The 18748-nt window shown below is 42.3% G+C and overlaps 1 protein-coding gene across 2 annotated transcripts in view; it reads right to left on the reverse strand.

Annotated features, from left to right (window-relative positions):
• The window catches only part of MAD1L1 (mitotic arrest deficient 1 like 1), a 380536-nt gene that overhangs the window by 149301 nt on the left and 212487 nt on the right, over positions 1–18748 (reverse strand). For both annotated transcript variants that reach the window (XM_055805552.1, XM_055805553.1), the window contains one exon: positions 14546–14636. In XM_055805552.1, the coding sequence (XP_055661527.1) occupies positions 14546–14636 (91 nt within the window). The remainder of the gene's footprint in view (positions 1–14545; positions 14637–18748) is intronic.

Raw genomic sequence — 18748 nt, forward strand, 5'->3', positions numbered from 1 at the left:
CCTTTATTCAGTACTCTTGCTAGTGACATACACATTAAAAATAGCTGAGGAACCACGTATGCTTCTAAGACAAACCGCAAGCCTTTGCATTAAGTTTTACTGACCTCATATGTAAATCAGCCTGTAAAGACTGGTAGCCCATTATATACTATTCAATTACTACAGCAGGCATCCATCCTGTGCCTTTCACAGTGATCTGCAGCCTGTAACAGGTTCATAAACAGCTCAGAAAGACAACTGCTGTAGATTTCACTTAACTCCTTATCTATCTGCTTTAAACGGATTAAATGACTATGTCATTAAAATGCTTGAAGTAAGCCTTTGATCATAAACTTCTCATCATTTCACAGTTATTGAATCTGATACCTAATGAATCTTATTCTGCCATATTTCTCTGTCTTCTGTTACCAGCCTTGTTCCCCATTAGTCTTGGCTCCTCAGTCCTGATGTGACTGCTTGGTATGCCCAGCCACCACCTCCTTACAGACCTCAATCCGATCCGCTGATTGCCCAGCCCAGAGGAACGGATGAAGTGCAGGAATTTCATCTGAGGTGGGGTCAGGAGAGAGAAAATAATCCACAAAATATAAGAAACACTCTTTACATATTCACTGCACAGCTGCGTGACTGCAATTTCTTTCTGAGGGCCCTTTCTGAGAGGGACCCGAGGGCCCCTGCACACTGCGCACCCAAGCAGAGAGGGGGAATTTGGGGGTGCACTCTCCCACTCTTTAAAGAAAAAGTGAGTTTTATTTACATACTAAAGGGGTGAGAGGAAGAAAAGCACTGCTGATGTCAAGGGGCCTTCTGCCACAAAGCACCATCAGATTTTATCGGCTGTAATGCTGGATGTGCCTGACCTCTGCAGCATGCCAAGGCGGGGGAAAAGCAAGGGAGGGGGAAAAAAAAGGCAGGGGAGAAACTTGTGCTACCGTGGGTGCCTCAACATAGCAGACAACAGCCAACAGCCAATGTCTAAGCCCAGCAAGGGGAAAGCCACTGCAGATCCTGGAAAATATCACAAGCCTAGTCAGAAGCAACCAGTGAAAACAGAGGGAGATAAAATGTTAAATGACCTGGTCCGTGAGCAAGTGGAGATGCTAGTAGTTAAGAAGAACATAGGTTCACCAGTCTGCAACAACTGGTAGAGATGGGAGATCATGTCGGTTTCACTGAGGTCATTTTGCATTCTTTTGCTCCAAACTCCATCAGGCTACAAACCCAGTGATTAAACATGGCACTTAATGTAGCTTCTTGCACCAGTTCACTCTGGGCAAATCAAAGGGACTTACCAGGGCCCTGCACAGGAGTGCTGGCAGGGGGAGCCTCCAAGCGTTAGTGGAAAGATAATGAACAGGCAGGGGGGGTTGATGCATTAGACATTCATAAAAGTCTCATAAAGAAGAGAATGTCAGTATTGGGTCTCCTGAGTACTTTTATTTTCTCCTTGAGAAGTTGACAACCATTTTCTGAAACACTTCAGAGATACTTTTTTTTTTTTTTTTTTTTTTTTTTTTTGGGGGGGGGCGGGGTGGGAAGTCTATTTTCATCAGGCACAACAGGAAGAGTAGACTTCAGGAGTTCATGTCTGGCTATTGTTCAAAACAAAGTAGAAGGACTTCATGGTGAGAGTGGCTTTTGTCCTTCAGTAATCCGGAGACACAAAAAGGAAAACAAGAAGGTTCTTCCAGCAGCCATAGGAGAGGAAAAGTATCGTGCGACGTTACATGAGAACCAAACGCCTGTTTCAGTTGTGAACTCTATTAAAGCCACATGAAAGTGTTAAACCGAATGCTGAAAACCCACACATTTGATATGGAAGAGGCCTATTATGTCAACTTGCACAGTCCTTGCCAATGCAGCATACTGACTAATGTTAATCATTCTGTGTTCTAATTACCTTACCATTATAGCAATTTCCCTGATGATCATCCCTCTTTTTCCCCCTCCCCCCCCCTTTTTGCTGTTGTTCAGTGTTTTTCAACGACGCAGGCTGTATGGCTTGGACCACCTCTTTGCCACCCGAATGTTTCCAAAGAATTTACCAAAGGGTGTGTTATTATCTCTCTCCGTCATTCCCTTGGCTTACCAGGACATACTTTGTACTTTTAAACAAAACAATGTGAAAGAGGAGGACACTGCTTTGCTTCTGTCCCCTCATACGCTATGCACCGACACAGACAGGCTGGGGAAGCCACCCAGATGACCCAGTGCTACCCTCTCCTAGCACCTGGTCCAGCAACACAGAGCATAGCAGTGTTGACTGCGATGGGACAGCAGGAAACAGCATCCTTTCTACCACCCAGCTGGAGTGAGACTGCCTTAGTAATTGCAATAGAGCAAGATTTAATTTATTTTATACTTTACTCCAGAGAGAATGAGGGGCCAGATTTACCCAGTGGCCTCATTCCTACCCCCAGAGCATGAACTGCTTGCAGATTTCACAGTGAGTAGACAGAAGCAAAGACACAGACAAGTCCCTTGAACCACGGAAGCGATCAGTCCTTTAAGCCTCATCACCCTCCTGTACATATAGTGACATTTTAGTTAGCTTCCCCTATGTCTGACAGACATCCTGGTCATGCAGAGAAACCACCTTTAACTTGCTACCCTCACAAAATTGCTACCTACACCAAACCTAACAAGAAAAGCAATCCAGTCCCCTCTTCTCTCTTGCCCAAGCAATTTAATAACTTGCCAGACAGCGCTAAGAATCCATTAGAGAAGAATATATTCTGCATTTGCTGTGGAAATCTCCTGGTGATCTTATCTGTCTCTCAGTTCAAGCTCAAAGCTCAATTGTTTTTTTCTGCCAGTACAAGGAGACTTCAAGCAGCAGTGAAATCTTTTCAGATGGGGAGAGTCATCTCTTCATACAGAATTTACAAGAATAAGAGATTTGTGGATAAACTGAAATAATAAGAGGAATGGCTATGGGGTAACCAACTGGATTCTGAAGGGTTTTGAGTTAACTGCTCCAAGCAGCAAATTCAACATTATCATGATTAGATTGTCTAAAGAAACAAGTACTTCAGAAACAGCCTTGCCCAGTAACAAGTTTTCAAGCTATCATTGAGTAAATCCATAGAAGGGCATCATCTCTAACTTTCACACATATCTGAAGGACTCAGACTATCTTTTTAATCTCCTGGAAGTGTGCAACATCAGTAAAGAGCATTAAGTTGAACAGAATAGCCAAAGAGCCAAGATGGGGGAATGAAAGGGTAGGTTCAGGAGGAATATGCTGATGAATTAACTGATGGGTCTGTTTTACAGTATGTCCAGTATTTTTTTCTCTAGGATGCTTGAAAGAATGGACCACACAAAAATCTTCAGGTGCAGATGCAGATCTGTCTTCTAAGCAGTTAGTGCCAACAGCATCATCATACTCAGAAGGTATCAGAGACCCTGGGAAAGCAGAAAGGCCAAAAAGACACTGTATATTCAATCCCCAAATTACTTGGACCTAGAAGTCTATGTGCCACCTCAGCACAGCCTCTAGGCAGCCCCAGGAAAACCGTTTCACATGTTGTACAGTCACTGTGCCTTCCCCCCATCCCACCCCTCTGACCATGCTTCAGTCGGATTCTGTTGGAACAATCTGGGTCAAGTCTATATATATCAAGTCACGTCTACATATAGATACAATTGCATGCATTCTAATACGTGTCTGCAAACATGTATTTATACAAAAAAATAAATGTGTGTATATAGATTTAAATTCCCTAGTGTTGTCTTCAAATGTTCAGGCTGCTCCACCATAATATTTATCGTTAAGAGCTCACACATAACTCATCATGCTTTTCCTTGCACACTGAACAGATCAACCTATGAGCAAGCCTTGACTCCTAAGAAAATAAACCTTAAGGTCAGCAGCTCCAGCTGTGATAGATCTAGAGGGAGAGTAGTCCCACGGCTGAGCTCCCTTGCAGAGACTGCCCTGCCAACAGCTTTTCACATCCCCCTACTCATAAAAATGAGAAAATTTCTGTAATTACTACTGATTGCAGCCATGGTAGTATTACACAGAGAGAAAGGATGTATCCGCTGGAAGACAACCAAAAATACATGAGAGAATCTCTGTGGAGCTCATCCTTGCTGCACAGCCTTCATGTTACTGGTTTTCCATGTTTTTCATCTTACTAGAGCCAGTAGCACAATGAACCCCCTTTTCAAAAGCGGCATCTTTGTACTGAAAGGTCACAATCTTGACTGAACATCTGATGTTGTATTCAAACATGCACAATAGTTTTCAGGACTTTTTATTTAATTTCAAATGTCCTGCCAGAAATGCAAAGAACAGGCACAGCTTCTGTATTATTTAAGATATGTGGGGTTTAAACGTTGATCAGGGAAAGGACCAGTGTTCCTGATGGAGCTGAACCCCAGGCTTGGGTAAACAAAAATGTGATGGATCCCCTGGGAACTCTCCCACTGGTATTTAACACAACCGGGCTTTGCAGACACCACCACTCCTTTGTACACACAGAACCGCCTCACATGACAAATGATTTAAAAAAAAAAAAAAAAAAAAGATACAAAAAAGATACAAAGAAGATGCTCTTTCCACAGCGTTTCACTTATCCTGCCATGTTCTCTACCCTCACTGGAAGAGAACAGCCCTTCTACCTGAATTAGTCAGTATCTTCCACTCTACTGTTAGCTGTCTTTCAAACCTAGGTAAGAAAGCTGTCAAAAACAATTACTTTTTTCTGACTTAACTGGAACTATAGAGTCTTATCAAACAATAGCAAATGGAATTTGAGGCAAATTTGGAAACTTAGACGGGGAAGAGACTGTATCGTGATCTCACTGCATTTGGGGTGTGCTGGCAGAGATGCTCGGACGTCAGGGTGTTACTTCTCCCCACTTACACCTCTGGGTCTCGCCAGGCAGGTCACGAGCTCCAGCCCGCAGCAAGCCTGGGCTGCAGATCGAATTGCTCGATGCTACGTGTTTGACCGACAGAGGCACAGCAAGTTTGCCTTCTACTATTTGATAAAATTCTTCAGGAGAAACCCATTTTCTTTATGTAGATCTCTGCCTCCAGGTGTCAAATAGGTGGTAGGTCAGTCTGGTCAAAGGGGAGGGTTCTGGGGTATGTAAGATAACATCAACATCTCACATGCTTGAATCCCCCTGACAGAGGTCACATAAAGAAAACATGTTTCACTGATGCACACTGGCATCTCCATCAGTGGCTCAGCTCCCAGAATCTCCCATTTTCACACACATATTTTAACATCATTACGACCACTGCCCACTCCTCACTGCGACATGAAACAGGCAGATATTCCTCCTCTCATCACACACACACATAAAAAAAATTGGCTACACTGACAATTACAATCCTTAATCTGGCTAAACAACCTGGTGTTCTGAGTCTTAGAGATGGTGTCAAGTTTTCCACACACCAAACAGCAGAGGAAAAATCCTGCACCATAATCAGAGCCTCCTTATCAGAAGAATAAAGCTGTGGAAGAGTATTACTGAAAACTTTGACTTTACAAAGACCAGTGGCAAAAGCCAGACCACAACAGAAGAAGTGGCAAAGACAAGGACAGCATGAAACTGTGAGTGATTACTTTGGTTTAATCAAAAACTTGAAAATAATTGGGTCATGAAACAAAGGCTGAAATGATAACGAGTAATGAAAAGCTAAAAGCCTAACATGGAGAGAGCTGTAACTTACGGACGTGGTATTCATAGAAATTTGAGCAAAAGCACAAAGGTTCAGTAAACAACCTTGTGAGACATTATTTTCCCTATATGGGTCTAAACGACATTTTTGTTTTGCTTCTGTGACATCGCAGCAGAATTCAAAGCAACAGAAGAGTAACAGAAAATGAATTAAAAACAATTGAAAACTAATTTCTGCCATCAAATAACTACAGAGAAAAACCAGAAAACTATAAAGGGAGAGTCACTTTTATCATTTCCTGAAACTTTGCTTTTTCTTTGCTGTGTGATAAATAAGATTAGAGGAGCTTAAAGTGAAGTCTCTTTTTAAAACGGTTGTGTCTGCCTCCTCAGCCTTGGCTTTCACCTACAGGATGATTCTGGGGAATCAGTGAAACGTTCTTCCCGCACAGGAGCCTTCTATAGCTGCTACCTACTACTGCTTCATAGGCTGGCATTGTAAATTGTTGGGTGGGGTATTTGATAAACACAACTCTGTGTCTGAATGTGTAGTTGTAGCTGGAACTACTAATTTTCTAGCATCCTTGCTTGTTTTACCATACAAGAACACTTAACAGTGGTGTCTCTGTCACCATACCTTCCTTTCCTGAAAGCAGTATGCACACACAGAGAACACCCCCAGATTCAGCAGTTTAGGGCCTCCCTGCCATGCAACCAAGCCTTGCATGACTTTTAAATCCTCACCACTCGTTCTGCAATACCTGTTCAGTAAATCAAGTCTTGTTTCAAGCCAGCTTTCTTGTACCGCAGCAGGACTTGAACAATTTCTCGGTGTTTGCCCCCTGCAGAATACATGTACTCTAGAAGCAACCTCCTCCTCAATGTAGCAGCATCCTCATCTGCATTTTGTGCTCATGACTGATTTTTCTACTCTAGCATAGGTGCCACCTTTTGAAGTCTGTGTTTCATGCATACTGGTATGGCAACCTGTTCCAGTGGGACATTACCCCTGCCCCATCTCTCTCCCTGCTTGCTCTGAGCTCTCTGTGCTGCTGCTCAGGTATTGATGCTTAGCGCACTGACCTTTCCCTGTTGCAGAGCTGTTCAGGAAATCCAGCGCTCGCCCTTCCTCCCCTTCTGCTCATCTAATGAGCTGTGTGATGCCACACAACTGCTGATATTTTCACGGATAGTGGCAGGAGTACATTAATGAATTTATTATGGATTTTTGTGTTAAATGTATTATGCAAATGTTAATCAGTTTCTGCAGAACTTCGAGAAAGGTGCAGCATGAAATAAACAATATGGCTTTAGCTCTGTCAGTAAAATTTATAGAGCTTCAGGTGTTTAATATTCAATGTGCAAATTCCTTTTAAAAAAAAAATTTTAAAGGGCACGTTGGTAAAATTTCCCTGCACAAATGTGAATCTATGCACTCCTGGTCCCTGATGTTAACAAACATTAGCAATTCTGTTGCTGTGCGTGTCCTTGTTTTATTCAACATCCACTCTGCACATCACATTTATCAGCGCCACTGAGGCCACGAAACAGCTTCTCCTTGAACCACCTAATGACAAATCTACAACTCTATGACATGTTTATGCTTCTCCTCTCTGCTCCCATAGAATGTTTCTAATTCCTGTTAATTCTAATAACTGCAATGTATTCAGAATTAGCATGTACAATTATTTGCATAGCCCCAGCTAATTCAGTGTCACATAGTCCTCAAGGGTCGGAGCACGAGCATAGCAGCTTCTGCATTCCTCCCATTCTACACTGGTTCTAGGACTTTCTCCAGCACCTAAACCACATGGCACAAGATACACAATGTTTTCTCCCAAAGAACCCATATAATCCTTTTAGCACAATTTATAGGTACATTATGTGGTGGATTTGGCGGTGTTATGACTTGATGATCTTAAAAGGTCTTTTCCAGCCTAAATAATTCCATGATTCTATGATCATAGGGGAAGTAGTTTTCCCTTGCATCCATTTGGGTAGCACTTTAACATATACCCTTAGCAGTTCACTGTGAACACTAAGAGACACCCACACAGCAAAGCAGTTTGACTAACTCAAGCAACAGTTGAAGTGAAGGTGTAAGAGCAGAGGTTTTCACTCACGCTAACCACCAGAGTACTTGCTCCGTGACTCCACTGTGCTGCTCTAGCCCTGACATGGTACTGCCTGTCCCATACCATCTCCAGTGCTATTGTTACCCACAGCACCAGATTCACCCCGTCCCTGCTGCAATTACAACCAACTTGCTATGTGCATATTCTCCAATGTTCTGTGCAAGCCACACATACTCTAATCCAGCATAAATGAGTAACCATGGTGTCTAGGTTATATGCTGGCAGTGAGTGGTGGAGGCATTTAGGTCATGGGGAGACTCCTGGAAGTATAAAGGTACCTACGAACACCTTTGCAATGTGGCTAAGAATTAAGAATGCCAATCCCCGAGTGAAATGCCTGTGCTACACTTGAACTGTTGGGTCAATAATTAATAGAAATGGCATAAATTTAACTGAGGCAGCATAGATGTTTATCACATGTGCTTTTCGTTGGTGTTTTGAGCAAAACTGTGGCGTGACCTGAGAGTGGTCTCTGCCAATACACATTTGAGCAGACACATGCCTCCTTACACCAGTGAAGACCTGCTGCAGCCTGTGCAATTTAGAAGATAATCTTTACCTGTAAAAGATAAACTTACTGCCAGCAAAATCCAGGAGTCCGTGAAAAGGATCACAAATCGCTCTGTTCTGCATCCACTCTCACACGTTCCCGTGAAACTCAATGTGCTGGATGAGTGGGGCAGCACGGTATGATATGACCTTCTGCAGACCTGGAGCTGCACTTCCCTGCTTAGTTCACCACCTTTTTACTCAGTCTCCTGCTGTATGTTCTCAACTATTCTATCTTCATAATTAAATTCCTCTGAAGCACACACACATTTTTTCCTACACCTTGTCAAAAGCTACACCTGACTTAAGAGATGGAAGCGGTTTGCCCAAACCCATTTAAAGGAGCCTTTCTTTAAAAAAAAAAAAAAAAAAAAAAGGGTTGAACCTGACCACCTGAGGTTTTCAATGAGGACCAGGCTGTGCCACAGACACGAATGCAGACCACAGCATGCACAGACGAAGGAAAAAAGACAGGAAACTTGTGAAAGGGAAAGCATGGAGATAATCCAAGAAGAAGACATGTGAGCATTTATTTGAGAGGTCAACTAGGGAACCGTGAAAGGTTGGCAATGTCCCTTCAGGTTTTGTAACTGTGTAAATGATTCATTCGTCATTCTTCACTGGTCACATAGTGAACAGTTAGACTATTAAATGACCTCCCTCAACTTTGCCTTGGGCTCCTAACTCCAAGCTAGTTACTGCCTGGATGCCAAAGTCCTAACGACAAACTGAGTCATTAATGCTTAAAGAGGAGAAATGTTCCCTGTCCACCACACAGAGAAACCTGTGCTTGGGGTACAGCTCCCAGATGTTTCATCAGTCCCTCAAAACACAGCACCAGGATAAGAGTGAGACTAGGCCAACCACAAACGTTGGAGAGATAAGGGGAAAAAGAAACATGAGAGCACTCTGGATGCCCCAGCACCCCACACTGAAGGTCCATGGGCATTTGACTCCCAGAGAGCTTAATACAGCAGCCAGCAGCCACCCACAGTCCCTGCAGAGCCTGCCCTGCATCGAGCCTCCTGCTTTGACGGGACCAACCACCTTCAGTCCGTGCTAGCTTAGGCAGGCCAATTAAAATGACCTAAAGTAGACAGATCAGACAAATCTCCAGACACCCACTCTATTTGCACTAACTTTGCCAATTATGTCAGCTGCTCTTACTAAAAAAAATGATAATATTTCTGCTTGCAACACTTTTTTATTTCTTATCTTCAAATCATTACAGCTGCAAAACAACTACCACTGAAGTGGACAAGTGGGTTACACTTTAATTTGTGCAAAAAGAATTAGTTTAAATCCTGGAAGAAACTAAGATTTCATTTAACCAGACCGACATCTGAAAACGTAAAATGGTCAATAACAACAGCAAAGTGCGACATTTAGAAAGGAACTACTACACATGCATTAAGGAACACCCCAAAACACATTAATAAAGACATGCCACCATGACAAAACACCCCAAATACTTTGTGGAGTATGTTTTTCTCAGACCGTTCCCTCATGGGCACCATAAAAGGGAGTTCAGTCCCTTCTATTCTGACTGCAAAATTTAGCATAAAAACCTGCTTCTGGCCCGGGAAAGTTTTCTGATGACTGTCCCCATACTATGTAGCTAGTCAACTCCTCCTAAGCCCTTTGGCATAACAGGCAAAAGTCAATTATTTCAACAGGTATGAATAAAATTGTGTTTTTATGAGCGTTGCTGTCATATAACTACCGGCAAAAAGGCCAAACACAACCAGTTACTACTGCGACTACAGGCATTGCACTGAAAGTTGATCAGTTCAGAGTTTGGGCCAAACCATGAACCTTTCACACAGCCAAACTACCCTTGTAGGGTTTCACCAAGTCCCAGAGATCCTCTCCCAGCTTTCTGTGACCCTGTTCAGGCTTCCTTGACTGCCAGCATCCACAGGTGATTCCTTTTACTCAGAAACAAGCAAGAAAATAAAGACTCTTTCCATTTAGTCTCATAAATACACATGCACACGCTCAAAGGGATTAGGCTTCTAGCTTGGCTATGGGACTAGAGGCAATTTTCATGCTCAAACACACCGCAGTGTAAAAAAACATCTCCCTGCCTTTTATCCGTACAGATCCACTTATCTGAACACTAACTGGAGTTTCATTTTACTCACCAACCAGCTGTGAACTAATTATGAGAACTTCTAACTAGTCCTGCTCCCTCTCCAAGCATATGGATCCAATTAAGTCAAACTGCAGCTGATTTTAATCAATCTTCCTTGAAGCAGCCAAACTTGAAGAATCTCTTCTGCTTCAGCTCCAAGAGTAGAGGAGAGCAGGAAAAGCAGGAGAGTAGTATTTGCATAAGGAACACTTCACATCTGCTTGGTTGCCTATAAACACAAGGCTCCTAGCAGTAAGAAATGCTAATGAACACTCCTCACAAGTCTTTCCTCCCACTTTATCCAAAAAGCACTGATTCGATCAGTCTCTTTTGTTCCTGGCAGGAGCTGCACTTTTCCACCAGCAGCTCTGGAAGATAGTCCAGATCATTTCAGATAACTAAACAAACCAAACCTTCCACTGAAATCTCAGCAAGTCTGCCCACCGTAGGCCAAACCTAACAGCACAATTGCTTTCCTGGAAGCCTTTTTTGCTTCATCAGAAGAAAGAAGGGTAGGGGGGAGGAGATAAAATTGTCTGATTAAACCCAGTCATTTAATGTATTATTTGAATCCCTCCCCTGAGCCACAGTGTTTCTTACAATAATGTCCTGGGTGATGGGGACTACCTCAGCAGGGTGTCATTTCTCTACAGTTCCAACATTTCTTGTGTTTTTGTAATCTGAGGTTTTTATTAGCAGTAAAGACCTGACCAGTGAGTAATATCCATGCTAAAGTCTTTATACAAGTGAAGGAAAATCAATGCAGCCTGCAGCTAGGTGTCAAGAGCCAAAGGGGTTTGGAGGAAGGGGTGTGTGGAGGTGGAAAGCGCCTTCACCCATAATTCAAGCTGTCCCCACACAAGCACAGAATACAAAGAGATGTCAGATGTTATATACACTGCTGTGGACAGCCATTGGTATCTGTTTCTTTATTTGCTAATACTGAGCTCAGGGAGCGTGAATCACACACCTAACACAAAAGTACCTTTCCACATGCTTGCTTGCCCTCTGGCCAGTCCATCAGGGTCCTGTAGTTCACAAAGTGGGCCATTGTCGGCAGCAGCCAAAGCAGAAATGAGCAAAAATCATGTGCCAATATGCGGATACAAAAGGATGTGAGAGGAGACAAACATTTTTGAAGCTTTACTCCTTTCCACACATCAATAGTCAAACATTGACATTTTTGATTACCAAATATTAGCCATACCTCCCTAGATTTCATTCACTGCACACAGCTTTGTGAACTCAAGACTTCAGTCCAGAGTGATGCAAAACCTTAATTCTACATCCTGCCTCTTCCTGCTCCTGATCCACAACTTTAATACACGCCTTCCATGTATCTCCCATTCAGTACACACAAATCCAGAAAGTCAGAGGTTTTGTTTTAAAAAAATGAACTGGAGATAAAGATTTTCAAAAATTTCCCTCATCCTACCCTGTTTAATGTCACTCCTTACTCTCATACCTTTATCTGATGCCATGCTTTTCCCATGTTTGTAATTTCAATCATCTTTCTGTTCAGTAAAATTTTTCTGTGGTTTCTATGTATAAAATTTGTCTTGCTTTTTTCCCCCTTTGTGATAAAGAGGTGTTACTTTAACCCATCATCTCCCAGTGATTTCTTTCAGATATGAGAACAAATAACATGTCAAACTATAAATATTTCAGTGACCTTATCTGAGCATATAATAATATTTTCAGCATATTTGCTCGGCACTGATAGAAGAGGTAAATTTCTAAGCTTATCCTTAACTTAGTGGGTTCCCACCAAAAGGAACCTTCTTCCAATGCGTGTATAAAAAAAGTCATTCTAAGCCTGACCTGTCAAGATACTTAATTCCCAAAGGTGAATAAAAAAATGAGAAGGCTGATGTTTTCCCCTCTGAGGAGTTCTGAAATCTTGACCGTTGAGGTGGGCACACGTTGATCAATACAGACACTTTAGCATTCAGCCTACATATTCCTATATTTATGCTTTCCTCTCTCCTCCTCCTCCTCTTTTGGAGAAGCTGCTTTTGGCATCCAGTCCTCTAAGACACAAGGAAAGTGAGAAGCTAAGGAATGGGAGAGCTACCTCCTTTTAAATAAAGAATTAAGGCCACATGGCAAAGCAGATGTAAGAGCATGATTACCTTAATTCAGCTCACTAACTAGTCCTTTGGGGGACTGGCAGATTTCTCTTTCCCAGACCTGCTAAGCCAAATAACCACCTTCCTTCTCTTTTGCACACGTACATGTTATCTCATCCTTCCCTTATAGTTTTTACCCTGCTCTATCTGCAGGTCATTCCTGTTCTCCCCACTCCCTTCACAAAGGTCTCACCTGCACAAGTCTGCATTCAAACAGCGAGCACTATCAACAAGATAGGTCACGGGGACCCTGAGGTGAGCTTTCAAAGCCTTTGGGGTGAACAGTACAACTGTTACTGTGTAGTAGCTTTACCACAGTATGAAGGTTCCGTCTTGTTCCTATCACCACACTTCTGTCCTGTGAAAGCTCAGCTACCCAAATGGTAGCTGCTGATGGTCCCCTCTACCGAGGACCAGAAGGCAGACAATTAGCAAGACTACACTGAAGATTTTGCACCTTCCCTCTTTGAATGTGCAATTTAAAAACCTTGGTGTTTTGGCATCTCAAGAGCAATATGAACAAACAAAGCAGAGCATTTCAAGAGACCACAAGGAAATAGGCAATTTCTCTGGTCAGGCTTTCTTGGAAGGCTAGAAGCCACTGCAAGACATTGACAGATTAAAAATTACCTGAGTGAGTTGCAACCTGTTCTGAAACCAAAGCTGCTATTTTGTTTGTTGGACACCTAAGCATGGAAACACCAGCCCAAAGCTTTCATCTCCTCCTGATGACTGAAACCCAATTAAAGGAGAGATGGGTGACAGGTTTCACACTAAACATGGCTCAGCAGAGATGCTCAGCAGCTCTTAGCTCCCTGCTTTAACAAAACTGTCACTTCCCCTGTCTCTAGGAATTGGTAATAATAAAAAAAAAAATATTTGATTCACCTCTAACAGGTGTCAAGATAAAAATCAATGGTCTGTCTGAAATCTGGGTAATTTCAAACCTGCCGGTTTTCCACCATAAAGCAATTTACACAAAAATGGAAAAGAAAAAAAAAAACCCAGAAGAAGAGAGAAAGAAAAATTAAGAGAATGAAATGCTACAATGCCAAATTGTTCAGCATATCAGAGAGAACAGAAGGGAGAGATAACACTGTTTGTAGCAGGATGGGCTTTGATGAAACAAACAGGCTCAGGTTCTTGTTTGCTCCAGCACCTTTCAAACTGGAAACACTATAAAAGCTTGAAACAACTCCCATGCCCCTCCTCTACCCTGGAAAGCTGTTCCCAGAATAACAGCAAGCTGAATAGACAGTCTGCTCAACTCCTGCAGGTGCCCTTGCTCTCCTTCAAGGAGGGTAAGACTTACAGATCTATCCAGAGTGAAGAGCTGAAGACCTGCCATACAGGACAGCCCTACCTCAGAAAAAGGAAAAGCATCCACAGGAGCACAGCAAAAGAAACACCGCCTTTCATCCTTCTGACTCCACACCTTCTGCTTTCCGTGTCTGTGGTATGGACATGCTGCCATGTCATCCTCTCAACAGTACTGGTGCTTCCTGGCTTGGAAAATTACTATCTAGTAAGGCCACAAAGCAGTGGTCTCCATCTCCATTGATGATGGCAGCAGTGGAGTTCTCAGTACAAAGGGAGCTCAAATTTCCTTATCAGCTCCATGCTGTTAAGCCCTGTCTACACTCCCGCTTTGGCACAAATGAATTTGGAGACAGACAACTTGTGATAGTGGAGTTACTTGAAATAAGGTTTAAGAAGAAAAAAGAAGAGGTTCTAGGCAAAGGCATCAAAAAAAGACAACTGTGTTCATGTGACTGCATCCAAGAACGTGGTCACAGACATAGATGTGTTGGTGCAGTTTGCACCAGCTTCCAAAAAATGCCTTGCCCAGATTGAGGGAAGTGAAGCTGCGTGCTGTGTTCTGGCACATCTGTTAGAGCAGCTATGGTGAACGAACCATGTCAAGCTCTCCAGCTGCTCTGGACCTCCACATTTCCTACCTGCAGAGTTAGCTTCTCCAATTTCATTTCCAGGGATTTGTTCTCCTCTTCCAGCTTGCTGCGTTCAGCTTCCAGCTCCTCAATTTTCAGCCTGGAGAAGAAGGGAAAAGTTAATAGACACTGTGTCCCTGCACAGTCCCACCACAAATAATCAAGTAAAACATGAAATCACAAGCAGTATCAGATTATCCCTCTGTTCAGTACCACACAGCTACACACCCGAGGCAGTTAATTTTTTAACTTTTTATGTTTAATGACTAAAAGATAGAAGTTTGTATGACAAAAATATAATTTGTAAAAGTATATTAAAAATATATAACTTGAATATAAAGCAAATCCAACTTAGATGCTTCCTGAAACCAAGGACTGGGTCTAGACCATCATGTTTAATAACCAACAACAGCTAAAATCTCCATGAGCGCATCAAATCTCTTTCTGATCTAATTTATACTTTTGGCCTTCACAACACTCCTTGGCAGTAAGTTCCACAATTTAATTATGTGCTGTATGAAAAATTAGTTCATTTTGGTTTATACTTCACATGTGATTACTTCACTGAGTGGCTGTTAGTCCTGCTATGAAAAGTTGTGAATAATTGTACCGTACTCCCCTCTCCATACCACTTTACAGGCCATCTGTTATTTCCTGAAGAATCTCAATTTAACCTTTCCTCACATCAAGAATTTTCTGTATTACTGCTCATCTTTATTGACCTTCCTTGTTCTTCTTCAAGTGTTATATAGACTTTTTACTATGAGAAAAGTTAGAACTACACACAGCACTCGTATTCAATGGCATAATGGAGCTTTCTGTTTTGTTCTCAACTTCTTTTCTAATAATTCCTAGTATTCTATTTGTCTTTTTAACTATGGAGCAGTTACCTGATATTTTTAGAAAACTGTTCACGATAACGTAAGATCTCTTTCTTGAGTGATAACAGCTCATTTAGAGCCCACTACTGTGGGAGTAAAAATAAAGGCATTTTTTTCTTACGTGCATGGATTTTGCAATTATTGGTGTACAACTTCATCTCTCGTCTCAAGCAGCATCATAAGATCCTTCTGAAACTCTGAACAGTCTGATAAGCTGAGTAATTTCTCAGATTCTCTCACCTCACTACTCACAAACTCCTCTTTGTGTTGGACAAGTTCCCAATAGAAGCCATTCCAGGACTTAGCAGAAAGCGCTCGATATTGTGAAAACAACATTTATTCTTTGATTTTTCCATCCTTTAACTTTGTATTACATAAACAAATTAATGGAAGAAGAATGCATCAAGCTTTATGAAGTAGAAAGACATGACATTATCTCTGGCTCAGGAGGCACTAGAAGCTCGGAGAGCCTTCTGGCAACGTACCCCAACAGCCTTGCCCTATTCGCATGGTCACCCACCATCCCTGCAGACACTACACCGGGACAACCAGCCCTCTGTGATTTTTATGTTCTTATTAATCCAGCAAAGAACCTACTTTGTTATTCCATCAAAGTAAAGATTCTTTGTGGCCTTTGGCTCAAAGCTTTTTGAAAGGTCAAATATATCAACCATACCAGCCTTAGCCAAGTGATTGTTGAATCCTTCAGAGAACTCTATCAAACTTGTTAGGCACGATTTTATTACTATGAAATGTTTGATATAACATTTTTTCTTGCATTTAAGTACAGAGTATAAAAAACTTAATGCTGCTTCAAGAACCTCACCTTTCACACGTTAACTTCCTGGGATTAACTGTGCAACTAATGCATATTAACATCGATATTTGCATTCAATTTTCTCGGGATCCTTTTCCAGAATATTTTTTAAAAACTAATTTTCTTCCTTGATAATACTCACTTTCAAATGATCTAAATTAAGCTGAAAATCCTTGCACCGTGACAATAAACAACGCACCCATCTGCCAATATCCCAAAATTATGCAACAGAAGTTTCAGGTACGACGGCAATGCCATCTCTCTTACTCACAGGCAAAAGTTACAAACTTTTCCATAGAAGCTGGCTGATCTACAAGATGTTCAGCACAGAAATGCCTCCTTTATAAATGCACAGCCTGAATCGCTTAAATTATTTGTAAGCCCGACCCCTGCTGGTAATTTTCTGATATTATAAATTAGCATCTTTTTCCCTTTTGGAAGCTTCTAAAATGCCGAGGAGCAGCTTTTAGCAGTGTCTAGGCCATCCAGAAAGATTATCAATAATTTTGAGAAGAGACACTAAGCTAGCAGGGTTGGAGGATGCTGAAGAAGCAGGAGACTGAAAAGGTTGGGAAAAATCGAAATTCAAAATGGAATTAATGCTTTTAAGGGCATATTTCTAAATGGACTGCAGAACAGGCCACAAGAGCAGCAACGTTTTTCTCTGAGGAACAACAGCGCAGCAGTGACTGAAAGGTCAGAGCCAGACGCCGGACTCTCATCAGTACTTTCTCCATATTTACACACTGAATTTTAATTTAGAACAGATTTCTCCCCATCCAGCCTCCCAAATAAGCTGTGATATTGCCATTATCTGCCTGCAGAACTTCTCTCCATGTGGAGGTTTAAGCTCAGGCCTGTTAGATGCCCTTTTAGAATCACTGACAGCAGCCTCCAGAAAACACAAAGATCCAAGACACAAGCGAGCTGTAACAAGGGTGGGTTTATGCCATTATATTTTTGTGCTATTTCACTTGTGATTTTAAGATTTAATAACATGTTCGCGCTCTTCATGCCTCACCAAAGAAAGGGCAGTGGTTCCGAGCCTGAGGCATCGCAGTCAGGCTGCAGGTGTACACAGACCACGTATTCTGTGACCGGCAGCATGCACAAGAGCACCTGCGAGCTCATCCCTCAGATGCCGGCTCCTTCCCAGTACCCCAACCATCAGGGTGTCCTCCTTTCCCGACACAGCGTGGGGCTTCCCACCGGGAGAGGTCAGCTCTCCTCCGTGCTGCTCTCCTTCATAGACAAAACCTGCTGCTTCCCCTGCACCGAGCGCCGGGAACATTGCTGCAACCTCTTTGTAGCAAAGTGGTTTTTAGGACTGACGAGCACTTTCACTGCTTATCCCTCTTCTAACCTATTTTTAACACTGTTAAGTGTCCTGGACCTCCAGCGGGAAAGCATTAAGAACCATTAGCAAACAGTTTGTGCTATTCTAGCGTTGCTTTCCAGCCCTGGGGAACTCTTCCCAATGGCAAAGGCAGAGCAGCAAGGGAAATCCTATCTATATATAAACACAGCAAAGCGTTTGCAGCTGGTGGTTAAGATACGGCAGTCAAATATTGAAAAATATTTACTTGCTTGGCACTTGAATGTTTTCATTTACGTAAATTCAGGTAGAGGGCCAAGTGCGTACTGCTTTTGGATGCACCAGCATCCACAAAGGCAGCCTTAGTCTGCACACACCTTGTGCTCTCTGTCCATGGACATCTGCACAAGATATGTGATGCTCTTTTATCACCAATTTGCATGCCTCAACTCGTTACATATGGGAGTTACTTTCAGGTAGGGAGAACAATCCATGATAAATTCATGTGAGAACCACAAAAAGCAGAGTACAGAAACATCTGGGTACGGCACAACCATCTATCAACATAACGTTTGGGCCGGAACGAATGCCGGTGCCCATTTTGAAAGCAGCACTGCGGCACAAGGAAGGAACGTCAGTTACATTTGGAAATACCGACATCATTCTCAAGTTTTGTGATACAGGGAAAAAATCATTTGGATTAATTTCTGGAAAATTTTGCTCCTTCTCCCTACAGGGGATTGAAAACATGAACATATTTAAGACTTTTTCTGCATCAGATGCAGACAGTTTAACCCAGAGTCAAAGGCTCTCCACAGGTGCACAGTAAATTCCAGCCACCTCTGCAGCCTTTCATGAGATCAAATTTAGTGCAAGAATGCAGATTCACTGGCATTTGCTCAGACATGTGGATTTTCCCACTTTCAAAACCAAGCTTTATATTACTTCCACTGTTCTGTTTCCCGAGAAGGAAAAAGAAAAAAACCCCACCTTCGGCCTCAGCTCTCCTGAAATGATACTTGTGAGAATCAAGACATCCCAACATGTGCGTTCAGTCTATCTAAAAAGTGCTTAGATGGTGAGCAATGGCTGCTAGAGAAAAGAGCCAGGCTGCTCCTATTTTAGAAAGGAAGAAGGAAGGAATCTGATTTGTTTTTCAACAGTACCTAGGCACTTCCAAGAGCCTCTCTCAGTCCACA

The sequence above is a fragment of the Falco peregrinus genome, chromosome 5 (assembly GCF_023634155.1).
Source record: "Falco peregrinus isolate bFalPer1 chromosome 5, bFalPer1.pri, whole genome shotgun sequence".
Lineage (NCBI taxonomy): Eukaryota > Metazoa > Chordata > Aves > Falconiformes > Falconidae > Falco > Falco peregrinus.